This window comes from Canis lupus, chromosome 1 (genome assembly GCF_048164855.1).
Source record: "Canis lupus baileyi chromosome 1, mCanLup2.hap1, whole genome shotgun sequence".
NCBI classification, from domain to species: Eukaryota; Metazoa; Chordata; class Mammalia; order Carnivora; family Canidae; genus Canis; species Canis lupus.
Genome location: NC_132838.1, coordinates 84402066 through 84427367, shown reverse-complemented (window position 1 = coordinate 84427367; position 25302 = coordinate 84402066). Strand labels below are relative to the sequence as shown.

Sequence of the window (25302 nt, the reverse complement as noted above, 5' to 3'; positions counted from 1 at the left end):
CACAATTCTGTTAGAATTTTAACACATGAATTTGGGGGTGAAAGGAGGGGAGGCACATTTTAGCCTATAACACACACCAAGAGTTTCTTTTGGTTACCAAAAGATCCTGAGGCTCTGTAAACTCTTAGTCGATGACCAATAGAGAAACAGAGAAAAAGGTTCATTAGAAGCCAAAATGCAATCACATGATATCAATAAATGGTTCCTCCAAATGTCTCCATGGAAAGGCATTTGGACTGTCATTAGCTAAAGGGTTTCTACCATAATACTTGTGAGGACTTTGTGATACTAATGTAGCAAATGGAATTTCTACAGGTTCACAATGAAAAAAAAAAAATCACTGGGGAAAGGTGAAAATTCTAAAGGAGGCTATAGTTGACCCTTGAACAACGCAGGGATTAGGGGTACCAACCTCCCTTGCAGTTGGAAATCCATGCATAACTTTTGACTCCCCCAAAACTTAACTATCAGTAGCCTACTCTTGACCAGGAGCCTTATCAATAACATAAACAGTCAATTAGTACATATTTTCAATGTTATATGTATTATAAACTCTATTTTTACAGTAAAGTAAGCCAGAGAAAGGAATGTTATTATGGAAATCATAAGGAAAATACATTTACAATACTATACTATAAGCAATCTGTGTATAAGTGGACCCATGCAATTTGAACCATGTTGTTCAATGGCAACTGTAGTTGCTAAAAGATGCTGGCAAGCTAAAGGCCAGAATTTTCTTATTACTAAACAGCCCCATACTGACAAAATGTAAGTCACCATTAATTAGAATTTTTGTAAAACATCCAGCTTTACAAACATCAAGATTCTAAACCTGCTCTCCTTTATTCCCAAAAGCATCACTGGTCATGGTGCCAGATTTGGGCTTTACTTGTTCTGGAAGGCTTTCTTTAGGCAGAAGATGGCAAAAGAAATTAACTGCATAAACCTAAATACACCGAAAAGCAAAATAAATAGGAGATACTGTGAATGGTAAATGTCCTGATTTTGAGCTATTTAATTAAGCTTCAAAACAAAAAGGGAGCAACGAGCTTCTTCCCCTCGGAAACAGAGAAATAGCAGAGACCACTTTTGTGTTTACACTGAAACAGGTCCACTGAGCATCCTCTATAAACATTAAATAATGATCACATAATATCAAAAATGAAAACCTCTTATTATTTATTGAACTGGATCCCATGCTCTCAGGAAACCTGGTGAATGAGATTCTCAAAGGGCTTTATAAATGCTCTCTCATTATTGTTCACCTTTGTTTGAAAAGGTAAGCATATCATCTCCATTTCAGAGTTAGGGGTTAAGACAAGGGTTAGGCAAATTATATAAAGTTATACCAAAGTCTGCCAATGATACAGACCAAGGTCTGTTACTGCTCGAGGACTAAAAAAACAAATCTCTCTTTGAAACATTAAGCAACTTACTAATTATTTTTAGGAGGGCTTTTCACAAAAATATATTTTATCTGTACATCATGGTCTGGAAAGAAAAGTCACAAAATAATAACTGTGCGAAATAAAAAAAACCAGTGTGGTTTCCGGAACGCTTTCTATTCTATGGACCCACCCATGTGGCTGGAGATTTGAAATGCTATTTTAAGTCTCATTTTCCTTCAGAAGCTAACCTCTGTGGAATAAAAGACTGTTAAGGGGGAAAAAAATCTTTTCTGTCATTTGACTTTAACTTATGATAAATTAGCTTCAACTAGTTTCTTAGAAAATTGCCCAAGAAATGACTACAGAAAATTAAATACCAAGACTTCAAAGAGGCAAACACACAGCCTTCAAATTCCGACCTCAGAGAATAATCCTCCCTTTCTCATGCTTTGGATAGATGTGAGTAAAGAAATCGGACTAGGGCATGGTAATGAACCATCTTTCAAATGACTTTTCTATCAATCTTCTTTTCAAAGGGTAATAAAGTGATGATTATTTCTAGGCAGTTTCTGGGAAGTTATCATCTCATTTCAACAGTCCCCAGTAAGAAGGACTGTACTCTGGTATCACAACAATGATAAGGGCAAGAACTGGTTGAGAATTCAATAGACAAGGTATAGGTTGTTAAAAGCTATTTCCTGGAAAATTAAAACAGAGAGAGATCAAAAGAATTGTGTTGGGTCTTAAGGAATTGGTAATCATTCCCTCCTAGATTAAAAATGCAAATCTGATTTATTACCTAGTGAACAAAATCCATTACCATTTGAAGGTTTTATTATTTCTTTCAACAAATAATGTTGGAAGCTTATAATGTGCCATGTTTTGTGCCAGATGCTAGTGGCTGATGGAGAGACAACAGACTATGATGGGGCATTTGTATCATGCCTTCTAGACCCTCAGTGGCCCATCTCGTCTAAAACCGGTTAACAAACACCAAGAAAATAAAATTATTTTTTTAAACATTCAGTAAATGGTTGCTTGGGAAGTCTTAGTCACCTAGAACTTGTTTTGCAAAGCCACAGGAAATAACAATGAGGAAGAAACACCCAAAACTATATCTGATCTCATTCCCCAGAGTGGACAGAGGCTTTAGGATGTCATGGGGCAGAAGTCACTCCAGAAACATACAGCCTCCTGGAAAGGAGTATGTGTACACAAGATGCCCTCAGAAAGGACTCCTGGGAACCCGGTTGCTTCTCTGATCCCCCAAGTCAGATCCCATCTGTGAGATGGGCTTTGTGCTCATGCAAAGATTGTAGACTTTGTTTTTCCTCAGTGGTTCCTAAAACCAGCCCTAGCTAGGTCTTCTTTTTGCCCTAATTCACGTATTCCAGTCAGAACCTACTACCCATTGGCAGAGGCAGCATGGGACACATCACTGGATCCAACATTCTCCACAGAAATCAGGGCTTTTTTTTTTTTTTTTTTTTAAGTATTAACCAGAAATCCAAACTTGGTACCAAAGGAAAAAAAAAGAAAGAATCACGAGACATAAAGCTTTTTACGGGCAAAGAAATGCTCTGTTCATTGATCCTCATTGCTCACACAGTACAGAGAAGGCACTTTGGTAAAAATCTGACTGAATAAAATAAAACTGACCGAATGAATGAATGGACATCCACCCTTCTGTGGTCATGAATCACTCAAAAGTCATGACTGTCACATCAGTATTTGCATGCAAGCAATCCTATGGGGATCTCTGATCAGCACTTCATCTTTATAAGTATATTATTTTGGTGGCTTTTCTGAAAGAAAAGAAGAGGAAAAGAAAAGAAGAGAAAAGAAAGGAAGAGGTACAACACAGGCATTTGAAATCACAATGCATTTGTTTTCAAGTTCCATGCCAGGTGACAAATATTTGACCAATCAATGAATGCCTTTAGTTTGGCTCTTGGACAGTAAAACTGCCTCTTTCCACAGTTCAGTGCAATAGATCCCTTAGTGATTTGCAGAATAGGATAAAGCAGTTAGGTCCTGAAAAAAAGCGTTTAACATTTTATCCCCATTGTCAATCTAGAAATCACCCAAATGTCCTGCCCACCACCACTTCCAAGACCAAAAGTAAAAGGGGTACAAATTAGTTTCTTGCAAATCGCCTAAGAACCAACTGCAACCCTTGGCAAATTAAATCTGTGGCTCTCAAGCCCTGTGTGCTCAGGCCACATGTCCCCTGAGGTATAACCTGGAAATACAGGAAGGTGGGTTAAGCAAACCAGCTCATGTAAAGGCTAAAGATAAAGAGGAGTTTCAAGCCCTTCCACTCTCTCCTGTGTGAAAGTCCATGCTTGTTCTGCAAAAGAGGGTGCAAAAGAGGGATGGCTGCTTCCCCAAAGGTTCTGTGCAGTGCACCGTCCTGGGAGCCTTCCTCTGGGCCTCAGAAACTGATTGGCGTGTTCTGAGGCCTAACTTAAAATGCACCCCGGGGCACTCTTTTAAGCCACCAGCGTTCTGCACTGGAACGAAGTGAACACCTTCAAAGCGAGTTTTCAGTAAGAAACCCCATCTTTCCCCAGAGGACCTGATAGAGTAACTTAGCCCATGATATTATATGCACAGCTTTGGAAAAGAGAGTCGTGTTTTAGAGGTTGGCCTAGTCAATGCTAACTGATAGTACCCCTGAGCTTAAGGGAAGAGGAAATACTTCTTTGGTAATTCCTAATTCTGCATATCCTCATTCCCCTTTAAGAAAAAAAAAAAAATATATATATATATATATATTTTAAAAAGCATGCAGGAGCTTTTGTTTTAGATTTCCTTTCTCCTTTCTTCCAGAAAAAAACCTGAAATGTCCAGGCATCCTGTGATTTACCAATAAAAAAAAAAAAAAAAAAAACCTCAAATGCATCTAGATTTCACCAGGATACTACCTTTTTAACTGGTGAGACCGTGCAGGAGTATGGTCTCATCTGTGTAAACACATCCCATTCCCCATTCCATTGCTTTGCTGGTTGTTGCTATTCAAAGCCCTCTGCCGTGGGAAAGGAGAAAGGAAGTCAGATGGTTTTTATATCCACGTCCACACAAAAACACAATATGCGGATGAGGTAACAAACAGCAGTGGGGGCAAAGAGTCAGCACACACAGTGAGAAAATAAATTAAATTCATTTCCCTGGTTCTTTGGTGTCCACCCCCCACCCGTCCTGCTCCAGGGGTTCTAAGCCACCAGCTAAAGCAATGAGGTAGGAAGGAGCAGTCTTCCCACTGGATCATCTGAGTGTCTTCCCACCAAACTGCAGGAGGATGAGCGCATGCAGAGCACCATGCGCCCAGGTCAGTATCTGGAAGAACCCGTTCATCAGACACCAGTGAGGTCTTTCAGCAGGTGAGACTTGAGGCTCAGAAGGCGTGTCTCAAGGAGGGCCACAGGGTAAAGCCATCCTGACAGAGGCTCTGGTGTCACCTACGTTACTCCAATCCATCTCTGTTGCCAAAGATTTCATGGGAAGGAGGGCAACGGCTGGAATCCTCTCGCTTCTCCTTCTCTTTTTACAGTCGTGTGACATCTTCTGGAGAGTTCCTCTCCGTATTCCTTGCCAGAGCCCCCTCCGTGGGTTCCATTTTGATATCAAGTCCAAAAGTGGAAGTTATCCTTCCAGGGGAATAGTCATTTCTTTTTAAATCTGCAAGGAAAACAATGAAGACAGTTACAGGGAATCCTCAAGAAGGCAGTGTCCACACGGATAAAATGAATTTTAGGTCTGGCCAAGTGCTAAGAAAGGACCCTGCTTGCTTCCTCAGGTGGCAGATATGTGAAACTCGAGCCCTCCATGTCCAGACTACCCCTCTCCCCCGGCCCCAGAGTCCATGTGCCACCCTAACTCCCTAGTGCTGCTGTAAGGGCAGGGGAGGGAAGATGTGATTGCTAGATTCCACACACTGTGCCCTAGAAGGCACAATCTGGCTGGAGTTGAGTGAGGCCAGCCTGGAAACAGGGCATTTTCATTGCTCAAAGATGCACAGGACCAGGTTGTAATGATTAAGTTTGTTAACCTTAAATGTATATTCCCAATATTATTTTTTAGTGTTAAAAGGGGATTATCTGGATATAAAACTAATACATATTATAGTTAACTGATAACCAACATTTGTTGGACCTATCCATATATTGCTTCAATCTTCACATCAATTTTAGGAACTAGGTGTTATTAAACTCAGTTTATGGATGAGAAAAATCAAGGCCTGAAGTTCCCTTGCTAGTAAAATGCATTAGTGGGATATGAGCTCAACTATCTGGCTCTGGATTCCATGCTTTTATACTCTATTCTGAACTACCTTTCCTTAAAGAGAGGGAGAAAAAAAAAAAGGAACATAATCAAGAGCAAAGAAATATCACCTGCAGTTCTGTTTTCCTAACTAAGCTTTTTTTATATTCATATTACCAAATGTCTGAATAAATGGGGATATTCCTAATTTCCACTTAAATGCATTAACTATAGTGTTGAAAGAAAACAAAAATTAAGTCCATACGTGGAGGAATTATTGAGTTACTCAACACCCACCATCATGGGTTAAAAAAAAAAAAATGATCTCAACTTTAATCTTGCAGAAGAGCTAACTTGAGCTCACGGATGGAAGCAGCGAGTTATGCCTCCCGCCTCCTGTTCTCCCGGCTGATCAGATACAGTCCCCGTGTCTTCCAGAGAGGAAGCCCCTGGGCAGCACGTCCAATGTGTTGTGGACTGATCTCTTTGCCCAAGTCTGCCATGCCACTGTGAGACTGGGTTCTGAGCTGCCCCAAGATGAGAGTGACGGTCCCCCTCTCTGCCACTCCAGTCCGATCTGCCCACCCCACCGCCTCCCCCGTTGCCAGCCCTGGCTGGCAGGCTAATTCCCACTGGAACTAGAAGCCTGCTCCCAAGCCCCGTCTTTGACTACGCCATGCCCATGAGAGCTTCTCGACCTCCTACCTCTATCTCCAACAAGATTAGAAATTGCCCTTCTTTGTTGTAAATTTACACCTACTCCATCCCAAGCTACAAAGGATGATGATCTTTTACTGATTTCCGATTCCGGGCTTGGTCATTTATTCTTAGGCAGGAAGGGCTACTCTGCTTAAAATGTGAGATTCCGGTCTAAGGACAAGTTTGGTATGACCTAAGAAAAATAGTGAACAAGCAGGGACGGACATGAAGCATCCGTTCTGGAATAAAAGAGAAGAATTCGACAGAGCTGGGACTGCCAGCCTGGGGACACAGACGTCCAGCTGCTTGCTTTTATGCTAAGAATATTTGTCTGCGGTGACTATATCAGTTCCGGAAAAAGTGTGCCATATTATCAAATCAGATTTTTGAAAACATGCATTGCAATATATGTTTAACGTGGCAGGTTTTTTGTAGTGAACGGCACTACTTTAATTGACAGCTGTTGTGTCCCCAGATCTTTCATGGTCCCAAGTGTCCAATGAGTAAATAAGAATTGAAATCCTAAAAAAAAAAAAAAAAAAAAGAATTGCAATCCTGTGGACGCCACACAGGACTCAGAGCAGGAGGGGTGGGGGTAGGGGAACCCGCCTCCGTTCAATTTTACCCCAATTAAGTCGGTAAACCTCTCCCCTTGGAGAGACTGTGACAAGAATTGGGCCCAATGTTGTTTTATCACATTTTGGCAGAACCTGAAGTAAATCCCCAGTCCTTGTAATCCCTTCAGAGACTTGAGAAATTTGCAGTCAGAAAGTCAGGCCTCGACTGTGAATGAGATAAAAATGTGATTGAGATTTTCGACTCTATCCCAGGTTACAATGGATGTTGTTCTAGGAGAGATTTACTCAGAGAGAAATAGAATTGTTCGGGGCATACCCGGGAGTTTGAGCTTCCGGCAGCAGGAGTTGCAACGATGTTTTGCAATGAAGTTTCTAATTGCATCTTCCCCTAAATTGGCTGGTCCAAACACCATTCCTCTTGATCTAGAGGAAATATCAGAATATCAATGAGATCACAGCGGAGGAAAAGGAGCTCAACTAGGATTCTCGGAGATACCGAGCAGTATCCCATAGTAACCCAGTAAACTTGAAGGAGCCAACAAAGAACTGAGCGCTTTGGGGAAGCAACTATGTTAGGTTTGCAAATTTAAAATTCAAATGCACTTCAATCTTTGTACCCAACTCCAAGACCTGCTGTGAAACTCATTTCAACGCTAATCTGATAGAAGAGTGAATTTTCTATGTACCCGCAGTAGAACAAAATACAGTGAGACCCTTTGCGATGCATATGGGGTGAGAGAATGACATTCATCACCAAATGTTCTTTCTACTCGAGTACCCGAGTACCCGAAAGGTGAGGTGAGACGTAAAACAAACTTGTTATCAGAACACACCTTCTGAAAAGATTCACATACACTGTTTCCAACCCAAAATACTTTTCAGAAGATAACTGACGTCTTCAAAAATAAATGCCTGACAAAACCCTACTTCTAGTACTCACAGCTCTTGCGACAGTTGGTTCTTATCCTGCAAACTGCTCTAGCTGGGCTCCTTGGGGGAAAGACAAGACCACGAGGACACAGTGACTTTGTGGACGTAAACTACATATGCTACGTGTAAGTGACAAAATTATAAACAGACCAGCACAGATGAGGCACATTTTGAACACTCCAGAACACGACAGATCCCTAGAGGATTCTAGGATCGATGTTCATCCATGGTTAGATCCTGCACGACGCTTTTTTCAGGCTGACACTCCGCACACCACGGAACAGAGCACACCAGGGACACTCCCAAAGAGACTTCATGAAAGGTAATATTTTATTTTAATGACATGCAGAGTGGAAACAGCACATTCTAAAATCTGAACTCAATTACCACTCTTAAATACCACGTCTTAAGAAAAAAGAAAAAGCAAACTCTCACAAAAGGAAACAATAAACTTCGCTTCTGAGGAATGTGGTTTTTCAAAAGGGACGTGGTGTAAAAATGGACTTTTTTCCATCTGAGTATTGAAACATTTATCTCAATTTCCACTTCCTTTTGGCAGAACAACAGTAGCTGCTCTGAAGATGTGCCAAGCTCAGAATGAGGGCTGATGTCAGTTTGCTCTCGGATTGCCTCGTGGCTCCGAGGCGAGGAGGTGGAGGAAATCTCTGGGGAAGACAACGTGAACAGACACCCGGGATTAACTTTCCTGGTCACTCAATCGCCCTTACAAAGTGCGGCTCTGCTGGTATCTACCCGGCTGCATAAGCTGCCTCTTGTTCACTACTCCTCTCCTTCAGAGCATCTGCTAAGGAACCACTTTAATAAGACGAACCCAAATGTGGCAAAAAATATTTGTAAAAAAAGATAGAACCACTTGCAATTTAGTACCAGAACTCTTATGATGCCGCTGGAGTGAAAAATAAAGGTGTTGTTTCAGCCATTCAGATGGAAGCATTCCTTTTCTATTCTCTCTAGACCCTGCTGGAATACTCCACTCCTGCATTCCATAATGTCATTACTTCCCCCCCACCCCCACCCCACCCCACCCCTAGAAAATCAAGAAAACCCCCAACTTAGAGGGTTTTCCTGATTCTCAGATAAAAGTGGTAAACTAGATAATTTCCCTCTCTGAGCTCTGTGAAAGTTAACACAAAAGGATCAAAGTGTCTCTGAAATGTCTACACGAGAGGTGTGACCACTCCCCGTGTAGGATAGATGGGGAAGGAGTCATGGAAACACCTATTTGTAGCTATCGGGTCTACGATCCTAGCATGGCCTACAGACTTCCAGTCTCAGTTAAAAAAACAAAAACAAAAACAAACAAACAAAAAACCAAAAACCTGTTTTCCAGATTTTCCACAGCACAGGAAAAGCAAGTGGTAGCTTGGTTCTACAATTAGTGCCATGTATACACAGTTACTAAAGATCCTGTAATCACCATCATTTTGCACTTGTCAAAGGCCCCAAACCATCAAGGCAGGAAGTGGAAAACAACCCCAGACGGCCAGTAACTGAGGTTGCCTCCACTGAGGCTCAGTGACCTGAGGAAGTGCATTAAGTGGCCAGAGAGGGCTTGGGAGGAGCCAGATGACCATGTCTTCACACACACAAGTGTGCTCAGGGATAACTGGCACTACACATAATATCAGAATCTGTACCACAAACACACACACACACACACACACAAAAAAAAAAAATCCAAAAAAACACAACCCTCTTCTCCTTTGGTAGAGGAGTCTGTCCTCTCATTGACTTCTTATCCTCATGGGCAAGTTAGTTCACCATCTTGACTGAGATTCAGCTTTCTCATTTGGGATCGGGGACAGAAGAAGCCTCCTCCAAACGTTGTTCTTAAGGGTAAAGCAAACATGCGAACGCGCTTGCTTAGGCACTTCTCAAACTACAGTTTATACCAAATCACCTGCGGATCTCACCAAAATTCAGATTCTGATTCAGTAGGTCAAGGGAGGGTCTTGAGAGTTCGCAGGTCTGACAGTGTCCCAGATGGTACTGCTGTTACTGGTCTATGGCCTGTGCTTCCTGTAGACCACACGGCACTCAAAAACGCGTGTGTTGGTGAACCAATTAGACATCACCTGCCACCACTATGATAAAAGTTACCTTACCCAGGAAAACCAACTGCACCCAAAATTAGTAACCTCATGAAACCAGGCAGGCTACAGCCATCCTACCAATTTCCAAAGTTCCTATCTTCAAGTCATAAACGATAGTTTGCCATAAGACAAGAGGTGCCCATTCTTGGTTGCCCATCAGAACCACATGGGGAACTTCTCGAAAAATATAGACATCAGAGCCCCATCCTCAGAAATCTTGATGTGATACTCATTCTCAGAAGCTTTTCCTTTTCTTTCCTTTTTCTTTTTTCTTTTTTTCTTTTTTTTTAGTTTCCTCAGTGACCTTAATAGAAATTGAGACCCACTGGCCTACAGAACACAATTAAAATACTCAACTGGGATAATATAATCCTCTGAATTCTAAAAGTTGGAAACATTCAGGTCATATTAAATGATATATATCAAGGTCGAAATGTAATAGATGATGGAGTGTACATAAACTGGGTTCATTCTATAGGCAAACCATTTTTCACTGCAAAATTATGAAGGAAGTACCAGGTTCCTGGTTCCCTACAAACCCGTGGGCACACAGGGCTATTGAAGAAATAATAATAATATCCTTAGCTAAAAACACTTTAGCTCTGCTAAAACAAAAAAACCAATAAAGCCTTTTTCTGAACCCTAAGGTTGTTACAACATGAATTCCATGCTCAAATATCATAGGAGTTGGATGCATAGGGGTATTATGGCTCACCTTTACCTTCTCTAACTCATCTAGTCCAAAAGAATAGCTAATATTACTTCTAGATGGACCTCTTTGCCTACAGATAAGAACATATTTAGAGGAAATCACCGAGGAAAGGAATAGAGCATTAAAGCAATGAATGGTTACAATGTGAGTGCTGTGGAAGAAAAGTAAAAGTTTCAGATTTTATTTTACAAACATTTCCCATCTATGTAATTTCTTTTATATATATTTTTTCTACAATCCAGACATGTACAGCAACAAAGAAGTAAAAATACCACGTGCTAGCAGTTCTCAAAGTGTGCTCCAGGCAGGCAGCATCGGAATCATCTGGGAACTTGTTACCTTATTTGACCTCACCCCAAATCTGCCGAATCACAAACACAGCAATATGTGTTTTAACAAGCTCTCCCGATTGTGATGGAAGCTCATGTTTGAGAACCGCTGTCGTCTGCCATATTGATCAGTCCTTAATCAGCACCAACACTACTCTGTCCTCCAACTTTCTCAGAAGAACCTTGGACCCTCTGCTGCCAAGTTTTCCCAAAAGCCTATATATGGGATCAAATGCCCACGGGAATTCAGAGGCCAGGCAGACAATTCATTCTTCTACATAATTTAAACTGAATTCCCGAATTAAGTCAGACAATCTGATGCTTCATACGTAAGCCCCATTGTTTTGAACGCTTGTAGATTTGCTGTTACTGACTAGCACACTCTACGCCTTTCATTTTATAGGCATGTGATAGAAGACCCAGCCCATGACAAGAACGCAGGGACTCTGTTGTGAGCACAACAAGGGAAGCTGTGTTTCTCCTATGACATTGCTTCCTGGTCAAAGCCTATAGATACTGAGCTTACCCCATACTTCCCATTTGCTTGGGCCACCAGAAAACTCAGAGTTAAATTTGCAACAAAATCCTAGTTGCTGCATTGGTCTCTATACTTTCCATTTATGTGTATTAACTTCAAATTTCATCTAATTTTATTTCCATATGTTCTTTTTGCCCCTCTGTCCTCATCTATGCATTTTTCTTTATAAAAAAATTTATTGTAGTGGATATAGATATATAGATATCCAACACAGATATCCAGCCTATAGGTAAACATAAGCCATCTCAAAATCTTTCTAGGATCTAGGCAAGAAATATATATGTTTAGAAATTAATTTTTAAAAGCCGTGTACAATGTGTGAAGTGCAATTTTCTAAATGATAACATCATAAATCAACTTACTGTTTGTCTTCAGGTTTTATAACAGATGGATCAGTCAAATTTTCTCCAACACCTCCAAAGGAAAAATAAAATACATTTAACAAATGGGGATTTCATTTCCTCAGGAATTCAAGTAAATAATAACCAAATCTTAATTTCTTTCTTTAAACTTACATTCACCCTGTAGTAAATTCAACATTATGTGACTTCAGTGTGCCATAAAAATTATTCAGGTGAGCCTGAAGATTTTAGTAAATTCACTGTCTCCCGCAATCTCCTGTTATGCCATAATAAACTTCGAGGCCACAAATGAACGTTTTAGTGTTGTGTTCACAGTTACTGACAGTGGCATCCATCATTCATTTATCATTTGCCTATACTAGACATTCTAATTATATTCCCTGTAATTCTCAGCAACTAGAAAGGAAAAGTATTAGCATCCTCGTATCCTCATTTTGACAACGAGTACATTGATGTTCAAGAAGATGAAGCAGTCTGTCAGAGACTGCACAGTTCACGAGTGATGATAACAGGATTCGAGCTGAGCCAAAGCTTGTGACCCTCCCATGAGACTGTGATCTCCGTAGGTGGAGTCCATCAGTGCTCAGCAAGGCTCAAGGGGCTGCACGATTCTGTGGATACAACCTCTGCTCCATTGAAAGCACCTGTCATATGCTACATATTCAGCATTTATAAACAGATTCTTGATCTGGATGCTGGTTACACCTGTGCTTGAGAGGCATGCTTCTGCTGTGTGCACGTCCCTGAACAAATGTTTTTCTTCAATAAGATTTAGTTTTTAAAAAACTGACACCAAAAATAAAATAAAATAAAATAAAAAATAAAAAACTGACACCAAAGCATAAAAGGACAGCACGAATGGAATTTAGTGCTAACACTGATCGAAACGGCAATCGACCTTCAGAATGAATCTGTTATAAAATGCAATTGGAGAGGAGCCGTCTTCCACCAGCAGTAACGTGTACAGACAAGCTGATCAGATGCAAATGCGTCATTTGCAACAACTTCAGAGATCAGCCTCTGGTCTGTACTGGTTCTCTTTGCTTGGAAGAGACCAACCTTGCAGGAAAATTATTTAAAAATCATATGAAAGGGGTGCCTGGGTGGCTCAGTTGGTTAAGCATCTGCTTTCAGCTCAGGTCATGATCTCAGGGTCCTGGGATTGAGCCCCAGGCAGGGCTCCCTGCTCAGCCGGCAGCATGCTTCTCACCCCCTCTCTTTCTCTCAAATAAATAAATAATCTTTTTAAAAAATCATATGAAATGTAGAGCTTTATTATGTATTTCTATTTGGTAAAAAAAATATTCATGTTTTCTAACCACTATTTTAAAAAGATTTTTTTTTTTTTTTTGCCATGCTCAGTATGTTTTACCATATGCTAAACTTTTCACAAGGAAATGTAATCCTTATAGTTTGTAGACCTTTCCCCCAAGAAACTGACTTCCTTAGAAAAATAACCCATTTAGGGTAGAGTTTTCAACCATTTTTGCGTCAGGACCCTCTTTGCCAGTCTGGGGAAAATAAGGGACCCCCTTCTCAGAATAATGTTTTAAAAATGCATAAATTAAATACATAAGATTACAAAGAAAACCAACAATACTGAAATACAGTCATCAAAATCTTTGTTTAAATTGTTCTGCAATACATGTGTCTCTTTATTAACACATTAAATAACAGAATCTAGTGCAAGTCTGTAACTACCATACATCAAGTAATACATATAAACACTGTTTTTGTGATATCTGCCAACACCATAATGTGCTATGTTAATATTGGTAATTGCTATTGCAAATAGTCATGGGTACTGCTAATACCACTGTGGTTTGTGGTCTCCCCTATAATTGAAGGAAATGATGAATTTCAGTTGTAGGTTAGCGAAAATAATGGTGTAATATGTCTTCTCATCAAAGTTCACAAACCCTCTGAATTCTCTTTAAGAGGATCTGGCTTACAATCTCTTCATTCTCTGATTTTGTATAAGGAAAGAAAAAGTAAGGCTGAAAGTCAGGCTCAGGGGGAGGTGTGTAAAATGTGATCTGCTCAGCCTCTATTCTTTTTAAAGAAGTCATAGGAAGGATTGGGTTCTTTATACTGTTCTCATTACACGTACAAGAAGGAAAGCCTAGGCTGACTGCTTTTCCAAAAATGTAGTAAATAAACAGAAAAACAGAAAGATAGTCCAAGTGTCATCAGTAGAGAGACTACAAACGTTAAAAATCCTTTTCATGTTTAAGCTCAGATCTAACTTTAAGCCTGGACTTTGTAGCAATGATAAGCTTTAGGCTGATGGCTAAGGAAACTGTAAATTTAAGCTGAGAATACACATAGTACCTAAGGAGGTCATGTCAACCAGGAAAAAGAAAGTTTATAGGGAAGATTTTGATGTGATCAAAATCACATCAGCTCCAGTTTACTTTAAATCTTGTTGCCTATTATATAGGCAGGAGTCAAAAGGACTGGGTCCTATTCATGGCTCTATCACCTTCTAGTTATGTGACCTGGACACCTCTAATCTCTCTGAATCTCAGTGTTCTCATCTGAAAGTGTGAGTAATAATGGACCTTATCTTACATGCTTACTGAGGATTAAATGAACTGTTGTATACAAGTTGTTTCACAAAGTATCCCACTCAGAGGAAGCCAAAAAAATGTCAACTACTATCTTTATTATCTTTATTCTATCAAGACCTCCTGTAAAATAAAATTCTATTTTCTTACCACTGGTAAAATCATGTTCTGATGATCTCATTTTCCTAATGAATAAATCCCTCTAAAAGAATGAGAGTGGAGTTTCCACAAATCTGTATATCCCTAAACTCAATCTTACGGTTCAAAGCATAACTACTAAATACATATTTTGGGGTCCTCCAATGGCAGAAGGAACATTCTAGAGAGTGATACAATATGAAAGAAAACTAGGCATTTCAACATCTCCATATCCCAATCACACTTATTTACCAACTTTAATAAGGTAAATGCCCATGTGCAGGTGGTATGTTGCATACCCTCACGAGAAACCCAGACACATACATTCTGATTCCAACCACCTTAAGATACATCTGTGAACCTCTAAATCTGTGGAAATAAGTTAACTTCTTTGTAGCAGTAGAATTCATGATGATGGTGTTGATGCAAAGGCTGACTCATTCTGGAAACTGCTTTGTTGGAAAAAAAAATCTAGTATCTCCAAAATTCTTTGAAGAATATAATGAGCTGAAAAAAGGAAAGAAAGAAAGAAAGAAAGAAAGAAAGAAAGAAAGAAAGAAAGAAAGAAAGAAAGAAGAAAAGAAGAAAAGAAAAGAAAAGAAAGAAAAGAAGAAAAGAAAAGAAAAGAAAAGAAAAGAAAAGAAAAGAAAAGAAAAGAAAAGAAAAGAAAAGAAAAGAAAAGAAAGAAAAGAAAAGTCGGTTAAGTGTCCGACTCTTGATTTTGGCTCACGTTGTGATCTCAGAGTCGTGATATCAAGCCCCGCAATGGCTCTACACTGGACATGAAGCCTATTTGGGATTCTCTCTCTCTCTCTCTATCTCCTTCCTTGGCCCCTCCCCCAGCCTCTCTCTCTCTCTCTCCCTCTGGAAAAAAAAGAAAGAAAGAGAGAGGGAAAAAGAGAATGCTCTAGACCACCTTGAAGTGTAATTGTTTTTCATTGTCATTGCTGGAAATCAAGTGTTGGATTTCATATGTAATGATGATGATGCAAGCCCCACATGTAGGATTTCTAAATGGAAAGAGAGTGGAAAACTATAGTATAATTACAAGTGAGCAGAAACCGGTCAAACCTTTCCTTAGAGTTCAGCTTCCAAGCCCAGTGTGGCAGTTCCTGGCTTAATGATTGGCACTCCCTTGGAAGACAGTAGAAAGGAGAAGAAAAACAAAAGCTGCCAGGATAAACTGCCAGAGTGTTTCTCATTCCACTTTTCCCCCAAAGCACTAGGGAGCCACAGCAAGCTGATGAAGAGTCACTGCCATTTTAATGAGCTACATGGAGATTAATACTAACGACAACAATAATACTGAGGGCTTACTATAGATCAAGAACTTGCCTCATTTCAGCTCCTTAACATGAGAGATTAACAACAAGGTAAGTGCTTAATATTATTTCCCCAATTACAAATGAGCAAAGTGGGACTCTGGGTGGCTGTCCCCTGGTTATACAGCCAATTCATGGTGTAGCCAGGTGTCATACCCCAGCACTGAAACTCCAGGGCTCTTCCTCCAAACTGCTGGTACCAGGCCTCTCAGTCTCTACCTAGTACTACCTGAACAATTATACCATCATCTCTCCAAAAACTAGAAATACTAATCAATTAAATACAAAACTGAACCAAAAACTATGAAGGTATTTTAAGGTATTTTAAACTATGAAGGTATTTTATTTCCCCATTTTTCCCTTCCAACTTGGTTTGGATTAAATATAATAATGCATTAAGTCTTTATCCAAGTGTCTGACAGAAAATAAGTGCTTGGTAAGCATTAGCTAGTAGTTGTAGTTGTATAACTGTTCATAGTTACTAGCATAGGATTCATCTTCTTCCATAAATGCAGGCCTAACCAACTGGCCAAAGCTCTCCAGTAAGTATCTCAATTTCTTCATGCTCATCCTATGAGGCCCACTCTCCTTTTCTTTGAAGGTCAGTGTTTTGACATAGTTTATTTGGAGTGGCCTATTTCTGCAATTCACATAATTGCCCAGTAAAAGAATAAAGTTAATTCCATTTCCCCCCCAAGACTATCAACGCAGCATTTGTTCTGTTTAGTGTCACTTTGGATTACTTAGAGACATAAAAATCCCCAAACATAAACATCATTAAACAAAAACCTATTCAAGTGGAATACAAAACACACTAAAGAGTCATCATTAATTCCTTAAAGTTTTTCTTTGGTTGTTTTTTTTGTTTGTTTGTTTGTTTCTGTTTTTGCTTTTTAAACAACTCCACCCAAAACTCAAAGCACAGACACTCAAATACAGATGAAAACAATCAACCTCTCTCCAACATGAGCTACAAAACCAGATGCTGTGGGCATCAGCATGCTGGGCTTAAATGGATCATGTACTTGCTGGTTTAAAAGCTGAATCATGTTGACTGTTTTAACTTTGTTTATATTGCTTCCCTAAATATTGTGTTTGAGGGTTAGAAATATAACTCAACTCTGTGAACAGTGCAGATCTGAAAAGACAGAGAGACTTATTAATAAAAAGTCTATACACGTCCTTGAACACATGGCACAAATTTTGATCAGAATTTACTGGACATTGCTCGCAATGCCTCAGGATTACATATCTCAGTTGTGCCTAGCCTCCAAGGTTGGCTTTTGGTACAGAATCCCAGGACTGGAGAGATGGGGAAGTCAGAGAGGACAAGGATTATGCCCAATCTGTTTAAATGAACCTATAACATGATTATGTCCTATGAAACTCATAAAGAAATAAAATACAGTGAGAAGGAAAGAACATATAGATGGTCAAAACAGCTTCAGTCTGCAACCTGGCTCCCTCTTCAGTAGCTGTGCAACCTTGGGCAAGTTATTTAAACTTTCTGGGCCTATGTTCCCTATAAAATCTACCTTGAGGTGCTGCTTCTGAGATAACTCTTCTGAAAGTCCCTGGCTAAATCCCTTATTTAAACCAAAGCCCCAGTCAGTGAGCCCAAGGACTAAACTTTGACCTGAATACATATTTCGTTCTGTCTGCAAGGAAAGTCTGCTAGAGATACTCTGTTTCGTGCTGCAGGATTATAAGTCACATGTGAGGTGTTGATAGTGGGGAGATGCACTGATCAAAGGCTTCCATTAATTATAAGTGCACTGTGTTACCTCTCTCAGACTGAGTTTGTACTCTTATGAACTGTCATATCAAGGTACACAGCAAAGAGAGCAAGCTAAATTATAAATTGCCAAAGCACTGAGCTCAAAATCAGTACATTTAAAAAGTCTATACACGTCCTTGAACACATGACACAAATTTCAATCAGAATTTACTGGACATTGCTCACAATGCCTCAGGATTATATATCTCAGTTGAAAAATGCCCAGAATTTATACTTTCCCATGTGTATAAATGCATGCTGAAGTGTTATTATGAATATAAGTTCAAGGTGAAGCCATAAAACTAGAAAATTTGGTACAAAAATCATTCTTCATTTAGGGGTGCCTGGGTGGTGCAGTTGGTTGAGCAACCAACTCTTGGTTTCGGCTGAGGTTATGATCTCAAGAGTCTTGAGACTGAACCCCACATGGATCTCTTCCCTCAGCACAGAGTTTGCTTGGATTCTCTCTCTCTCTCTTTCTCTCTCTCTCTTTCCCTCTACCCCTCCCTGCAGTACTCTTGCTCTCTCTCCCTAAAATAAATTTTTAAAAAAATAATTCCCCATTTAGATAAAAGTTTTAGATGTATTTAAATTTTAGACAGCTAATCATCTGCCTATATTTTTCTCTTGTGCTAAGTCGGAAACAACATAGTAGGTGCTCACAATCATCACCGCACAATGTCTCTGAAATAAATGCCTCAACTCCCTTCAAAGCTAGGTAGAGCAACTCCATACATTACACATCCTAGTTCTTATAAGGTTTCTTGGGCCACCTGTCTGGTTCCTTACACTTTAGACAATTTAAAAAATAATAAATACATTCAGAAAATGGATACAATCTTTCAATTTTCAAATTAAGAAACACACATACACTATCAGGGAATGTCTCCATTAGAATACCTTAATGATGGTTTTACAAAGAAAGAACCAAGGTCAAATGTAGGTGACAACGACATGGACAAACCATCCCTGGTTTGTCAATGTTTCCCAAACTGTACCTCATGTTTGTATGAAGTCTTAGGCTATTAATCACCTTGCAAATCTAAAACCAACAGCTCTCCCCGGGTGTACTCATAGGTCCAGTGAGAGAAAGCCAACATCAGCTCCTCCAAGGTGTTGCTGGGGGCAATTTCATCACCGTTGTTGTTGTTGTACTTCCGGAAGTCTCCTGTCATGTACTTCTCAATGGTCAACCATTGGTTGGCCGAATGGCAGTAGATTAAGAAAACTTCTAGGAACCTGTAAGTGTGGGGGCGGGGGGGAAGGAGGCCACTGAGTCCCCACAAAGCAGCAAAGGTAAGACTTACATTACCAAACAGCAGCAGGGGAAATTATCTAACTATGCACATGCCTCACCTTTCTATGGCAGGGACAGAACGCAAAGATTAAGCATTTTCCCCACATTTACCCACCTCCCTTCTCTTTGAGGAGACCTTTCAACTCCTTTATGAGTATCAGACTTAACTTTTCTTACTGTGCTCTATAAAGTTCCTTGTAATTGAAACAATAACACTTTACTATCACCCCCAGCATGAAGTTATATCTGGCTTGCTAAATAAATGCCAGTGTCTTGAGACACTCAAGTGAAAGTAACAAGAGTTCAATCTCAGAAAGTCCCTAATTTCTCTAAGATATCAGGGGAAGAAACTGTGCTTCAAATAGAAATCATTTTCTTCCATAATGTTCCTGGACATTAAGAACTACATCTAGGGTCTTCATGTTTCACATAACTGAGACATTAGTCATGGCCTCTGCCTAAGCTTCTCTTTTCCACTCATTTACGTTCAGTGTTTAAGTCAAGCTATTCCTGAGACATCTAATTCTCTTTTTAACAGAACCATAGAAGAAAGAATCCAAAAATAAGATCATGGAGAACTTCCCCACAGCTCTGGCATTTCTCGTGACTAAGAGGGCTGAGAAGAAATTGAAAGAAATTCCCACTTAAAATGAAGGATCATGGTGCCCATACTCCCTGTACTCACCTTGGTGTGTATGGAATGTTTTGTGGTTTTACTTGGTTGAAGGTATAGATTAGTTTTTGAGCAGCTCGTTGTTGTTGGATTTCCTACAAAATAGGGAGCATCGATGATAAAAAATATTGGTTTGTTATCATATGCATGCAATCAATAATCATAGAAGAACTAGAGGGCCCCCCAGTATGATTTTTAACCTCATTCAGCTCCCACAACACTCCATTTCACTCCAAAACCAAAACCTCTACAAAACAAAAATAACGGAATACCACCACTTTCGGAACAGAATAGGCTGTCCTCTGCATTAAAGATAATCAATGGCCTCCAATCATTACGTATATAATACATACAATTATGTATCTGGGTGTAGTCCAGAACTTTCTTTGACCTATCCCTCTAAGCTCTGGGTCTCAGACTTACCCTGAGGCAAAGATGAAGCACAGTACTCTCCTGGAAGATTTTGTGCCATGACTGTACCACCTCAGGAAGAAAGGACTTCACAATGAAAACCTGCCCTGGCTTGAGAACATCGTCCTCAGACCAAGTGCTGATGACTCTCATGGCTTTACGGAGCCCGCCATCCATCTCCTCACGGGACAACACCTGGATTATCGCAGCTCTCCCTCGCTGGGACCAAGAAGACATGCTTTTATCAAGGTTCAGAGGGGAGCTCTCCTCCAGCCTGTAGACAGTTACTTCTTCTCCTGCTGCAAAAAGAAATACAGGTGAGAAGTGCAATGACATCGTGTGTCTGTAACAGGTTACCATGTCCTAAATAACAACTCAGAATCAGTTTAGTTTCCCAAATGATCAGGAGAGAATGGGAATTTCAATTATGCATGAACAAGTAGAGAATAAAGGCATGGATTTTGGCCATGTTATTTGTCCCATAAAGGGAGAGAGTGGAAGAGGGAAGGAAGGGACAAAGCATCAAATGATACATAAGAATTAAGTTGTTCTTGTTATAAACTATAAGTAGAGACAAATAAAATCAAAGTAGCAGGGCTAGGATTCCTTTGTTAAAGACAAATACTTTCAAAGAGATAGTTTAGCCCTATGTTTTCATTATCATCCCCTTTACAAGCCTTATTTTTTCCTAATTCCTCCTTCCATGATATTCTAATACCAAAAATATACCACATATATATATATGTGCATGTACACATACAGTATGTACGCACACAGCATCTACATACAGTGTATATACCTATTTATATATGTGTTTTATATGGAAAAAGAGGTTTCTGCTCCCTTGGGGGTGATATCACCCCACTGAGACTTCATGGTTTAACACAGTTGGAGTTAACACCACAGTCATACCCCAGAGCCTCTCCCTCCTTCCTTTGTGCCCTTGGACAAGTTACTTAAAGCCTCCCTTTTCGGATGAGTAAAATGAAGGTAAAAATAATGCTCAACCTCACTGGGTTGTTGTAAGGATTAAATATGTTAATTTGGCTAATGTGACCTAGAACTTCAGACACAAACTCAATCCCACTTACAAGATTTTACACACAAAATGCTCTTTAACTCCCAGATAGCTTCCACTTTTAGGCTGCTGAACAGGAAGCAATTCAGCCTAGATTCCTAATGTTTAACGCTTTATAACAGAAGTAGCATATTCTATACATAACTTCTGTCCAGCCTGTATTTGATTTTCTTCTTACACCTGTTTCAAATACCTTTTTTTGCTGTTGTTAATACTATTCTGGTTTACAAAGAAAGGTATTTATTCACTCTTGAATGAATTGCCTACCAAAAAAAAAAAAAAAAAAAAAAAACACATCTAGGTAATTCTTAATAACATATTTTCAAATATTTATTCTTGGTGCCCAGATAAATGCCACTGAGTTCTGTTCAGAGTTCTAAATACTTAGAGAATTTACAGTACAGCTCCTGGGTTATGAAACCAGCCACAGAGCCATGAGGAAGGAGAAGGCATTTGCATCCATGATCAGAAGCCACCTATCTGTCCCTGTGTGAAGAGAATTAAGATCTAGGACAGAGTGGGGACCCTTGTTATATTGTCAGTTGGCTGGACAGAGAGACTCTGGTAGCCTTGGCTTAATGCGAGCTTGTTTTTCTTTACTACTCTAGCCTTTAAAAATGACATTTACTATCTGAGCTAAGAGCAATTAGTTTACATGAGACAAAACAAACTGAAAACAATATACAAAGATTTCTCTTCAGATGCCTGTTAGTTTTTACTGTATTGACATTTATCGCTTTCTTCTGTGTTTATTACACATGGTTGGTTGGTTCTTTTCTTTCCTACTTACTTCCAGCCTTAAATCAGTGAATGCCAGGTGCAACATTATTGCTTTTTTCCCAACTGCTGCTCATTATAGGTCCCATCCCCACAGTACTAGATTTTGACCCTAGATGCTAGCTGACCAGTTAACAAGAATTACCACTTTAGAAAATTAATCTCACTGCAACCACTGGCAAAACAAAATTTTCCACTAAAATGATGCAAAGTACTTTCTCCTTCAATTTAATCAGATGGTATGCCTCTGCTCTGGCACAGCCTCAGGAAGGTAGAAATGGCACTCACCAAACAGTTGGATTGGTGTAAATGGTATAGTCTGAGAAAGCCTCATTAAATTGTTCCTTTCAATGGCTGCAAACAAAAACAGATTTACTGTTTTAAGTATGCATCAGTGGACTGAATTGACAGAAAGCCTCCCCCACATCAACCTATTCATACAATACTAAATTATTTTATTTCAAAGACCCCTTATTTTTGCCTTCATCAAAAATATTATCCATAATCCAGCTTTTAAAATAAACTATGCCTTAAACGGGAAGGATATACCCCCGTCTTGAAGATTATATGAGATTATATACCGTGGTCTGAGGTAGGGCTATCACCTCCACTCTCCTGAATACCAAATCACAGACTAATCCATACATATGTGGAACTTTCTTTCAAAGAGTGTTCTGTGGTCTTCATTCTCTGGTTTTTCTTTTTCCAGAGCCAATCTAATGCACAGTGGACTGTGGGGACATCTACTGTTGACTTTGCGCAGTTCAGCTTCTTTTCCCAGAGAGAACCGAAGGCCAATTTTAATTAGAAGCAAGTGATCTGCATTTTCCTGTTAAGAGCCGTCTCCTAACAGATCAGAGTCAATATGAGTTACAGTATTCTTCACCAGACTTTCCAAAGTTGACAGCTGGAGTCAAAATATTGGATTACTGCTGAGCTGAAAGACCCAGTTATAAGAGCCTGGAATGCAGAGCCTGGAATCCACTGAAACACTGTTTACTACTGAGGAGAATTTAGGAAAAGGCAGTCTATTTCTGGACCCTGAACGCATGTCCTTGATGTAATAATAATGGTAACTGTCACACCAGTAAACTTTTACTCATGTGCTGAGCTTTAGACCGTGTAAAAGCCTTGCCCGTATATCATCTCATCCAATGCTGAGCGCAATGACACGCAAAAGACCAACCAGTGGCACAAGTCCAGTGGGCTGTTACATTGCTTTGCATTTCAAAGTGTTTCTCTCTTAATTCTCAGCTAGCCCTCTGGCAGATTGTTCCTCAGGAAGGGCAAGTATAATTATTCCCACTCTGAAAGAAAGACAACTGAAGTACTGTGAAGCAATGCTGCTTATGAGAGTCAAGACCCTCGACATCTTGTTTAATAACATCCTTATACGGTGTCTTTGTTGAACTTTCTCAGTGGTGCTGGCACTCATTTAGCGGTTAGGTTTGCTGAGGGCCAGTGAGGGTATAAAATCCTCCTTCAAAGAACTAGTTTCAGGCCCCAGTCCAAAATATGAAGATCTCTGGCTTTGGACTTGGAAGGAATTTTTAGACTTCAAGGCCACCCTTTGTCACCATTTAGAACTTGCCAATACATTTTTCTTTTCTCAATCCTACATTCTCTTAAATCCTAACAATTTGTTTCTCCAAGTAAATGACAAGGTAAGAAATCCAAATGTTCTTCTCATGAGAGTGAACAACAGCTTTTCAAGTTGGGAATCATATCAATACTTTGCAATTCATCAATATTTCTATTTACAATTGCAGAATCACAAACGTTTGGCTCAGCTGACATGTCTGACATGCACATGCATCCTACCTGAATAATGATGGTGAGGCTCTGGAGGGCTTTTTAAGGAGGCTGAGATTTCTGAAATTATAGAGAAGATTGGCATTTTAATTACAGGGCTGGAGATAAATACATGCTTATGAATATATTGCCTTCAAAGTTATTATCGAACAGGTTAATCGGAATGGCTCCTCAGTATTTGAGAAAGATTTCCTAATATCCTTTAACCACATTATTGGGCATGGTATCCTGACAGCTTCCAATCACCAATGTAATATCTCCAAACATATTTATATGGGGAATTGAAGAAAGACAGGTAATATTAGCCTCAAAGATGTATTTCCTCCGAACCAATTACACCTCTGGGTTGCAGAAAGCACTGGGCTGCCCATCACACTTCATGACATCCCAAAAGCACAATTCTCTGAGCTCCCACCAAGATGCAGTACCCATATAAAGACATTATTAATACCAAGTTATTAGCAGTCTACTTCACTGACCTAAAATGACAATAAAGTGATGAAAACAAATTAAGAGGCATATACCAGAAACAAAGGAGGGGGCGGAGGATATGACACCAAGGGACTTGTTCATGGGGACCACTTCCTGCAAGTTTAACTGGTTCTCTTCTATCTCCTCAAGTCCTAAATTATAAATCCTTTGCAACAGTTTTGCCATTTCATAAAATTAAAATTAAAGTAGAGAGCCTTAGTCTCATGGTGGTAACTGCTTTATACCTAGTAGAGTAAGCAGCATAATGAGTCCAATTTCACAGATCTCTCTGGCTTCTTGTTGCTGGATAAGGAAAGGAACAAAACTCCCTTCCTTAGGGGGTGCTTAGTATAAAGTAAGATCAGCAGAAAGGACCCTTTCTTTTGAATTCATTCAATAATAAAAATTAAAAAGTATTCAGCTCCCACTATAGGTCATACTAGCCAAGACAGATGTGAAGAAGTTGTGGCTCCCGCTCTAGAAAAGAGAAAATGAGAAATACTAGGAGCCAAAGACATGTAAACTATAGTCACAACACAGCTGGCAAAGTAATATAATAGATGTGTACACAGGCTTATGGAACCTTTATAGACAAGCAACGTGATATTCTTAAAGAGCATAGGCATCTGAATCTGATAATGCTGAGTTTCAATCCTGACTCATTTAAGGAGCTGTGAGAATTTGTTCACATTCATTCAGCACATATTTACTCAACACCTACTATGTGTTTAAGAGAAAGACCAGTGTAAAAACATAAAATCTCTGGCTACCTTCTAATGAGAGGAAAAAGAAAATAAATAATTATGTAAATATATAGTGCATACAGTATTTTATATATAAAGGAACTAATTATATATTTAGTTAGTTACTTAGTTAGTTAGTTAGAGTGCTAGAAATTGTGAGAATCAGAGAGGTTATTATTTTAAGGATGGCAAGTCAAGACCTCTGTAATAAGGTGAAATTTGAGCATAGACCTGAAGAGAGAAATAGGTCATACGGAAAACTGAAGGGTATTCCAGGCAGAGGTGACAGCAGGTGCAAATGTCCTGAGGCAGGACTATGGAGA

The 25302-nt window shown here is 39.6% G+C and overlaps 1 protein-coding gene across 3 annotated transcripts in view; it reads right to left on the bottom strand.

Moving 5' to 3' along the window:
- Positions 1-351: 351 nt before the first annotated feature.
- The window catches only part of TRPM6 (transient receptor potential cation channel subfamily M member 6), a 133123-nt gene continuing 108172 nt past the window's right edge, over positions 352-25302 (bottom strand). The window contains exons 32-39 of one of the 3 annotated variants that reach the window (XM_072837785.1): positions 23775-23825; positions 22242-22307; positions 20111-20394; positions 19700-19782; positions 18751-18956; positions 11914-11965; positions 7245-7351; positions 352-5069 (exon numbers count right to left, since the gene is read on the bottom strand). In XM_072837785.1, coding sequence (XP_072693886.1) covers positions 4936-5069; positions 7245-7351; positions 11914-11965; positions 18751-18956; positions 19700-19782; positions 20111-20394; positions 22242-22307; positions 23775-23825 — 983 coding nt within the window. In that variant the 3' untranslated portion in view covers positions 352-4935. Of the gene's footprint in view, positions 5070-7244; positions 7352-11913; positions 11966-18750; positions 18957-19699; positions 19783-20110; positions 20398-22241; positions 22308-23774; positions 23826-25302 lie in introns of all 3 variants that reach the window. The other 2 variants (XM_072837793.1, XM_072837774.1) reach the window with 2 other exon arrangements.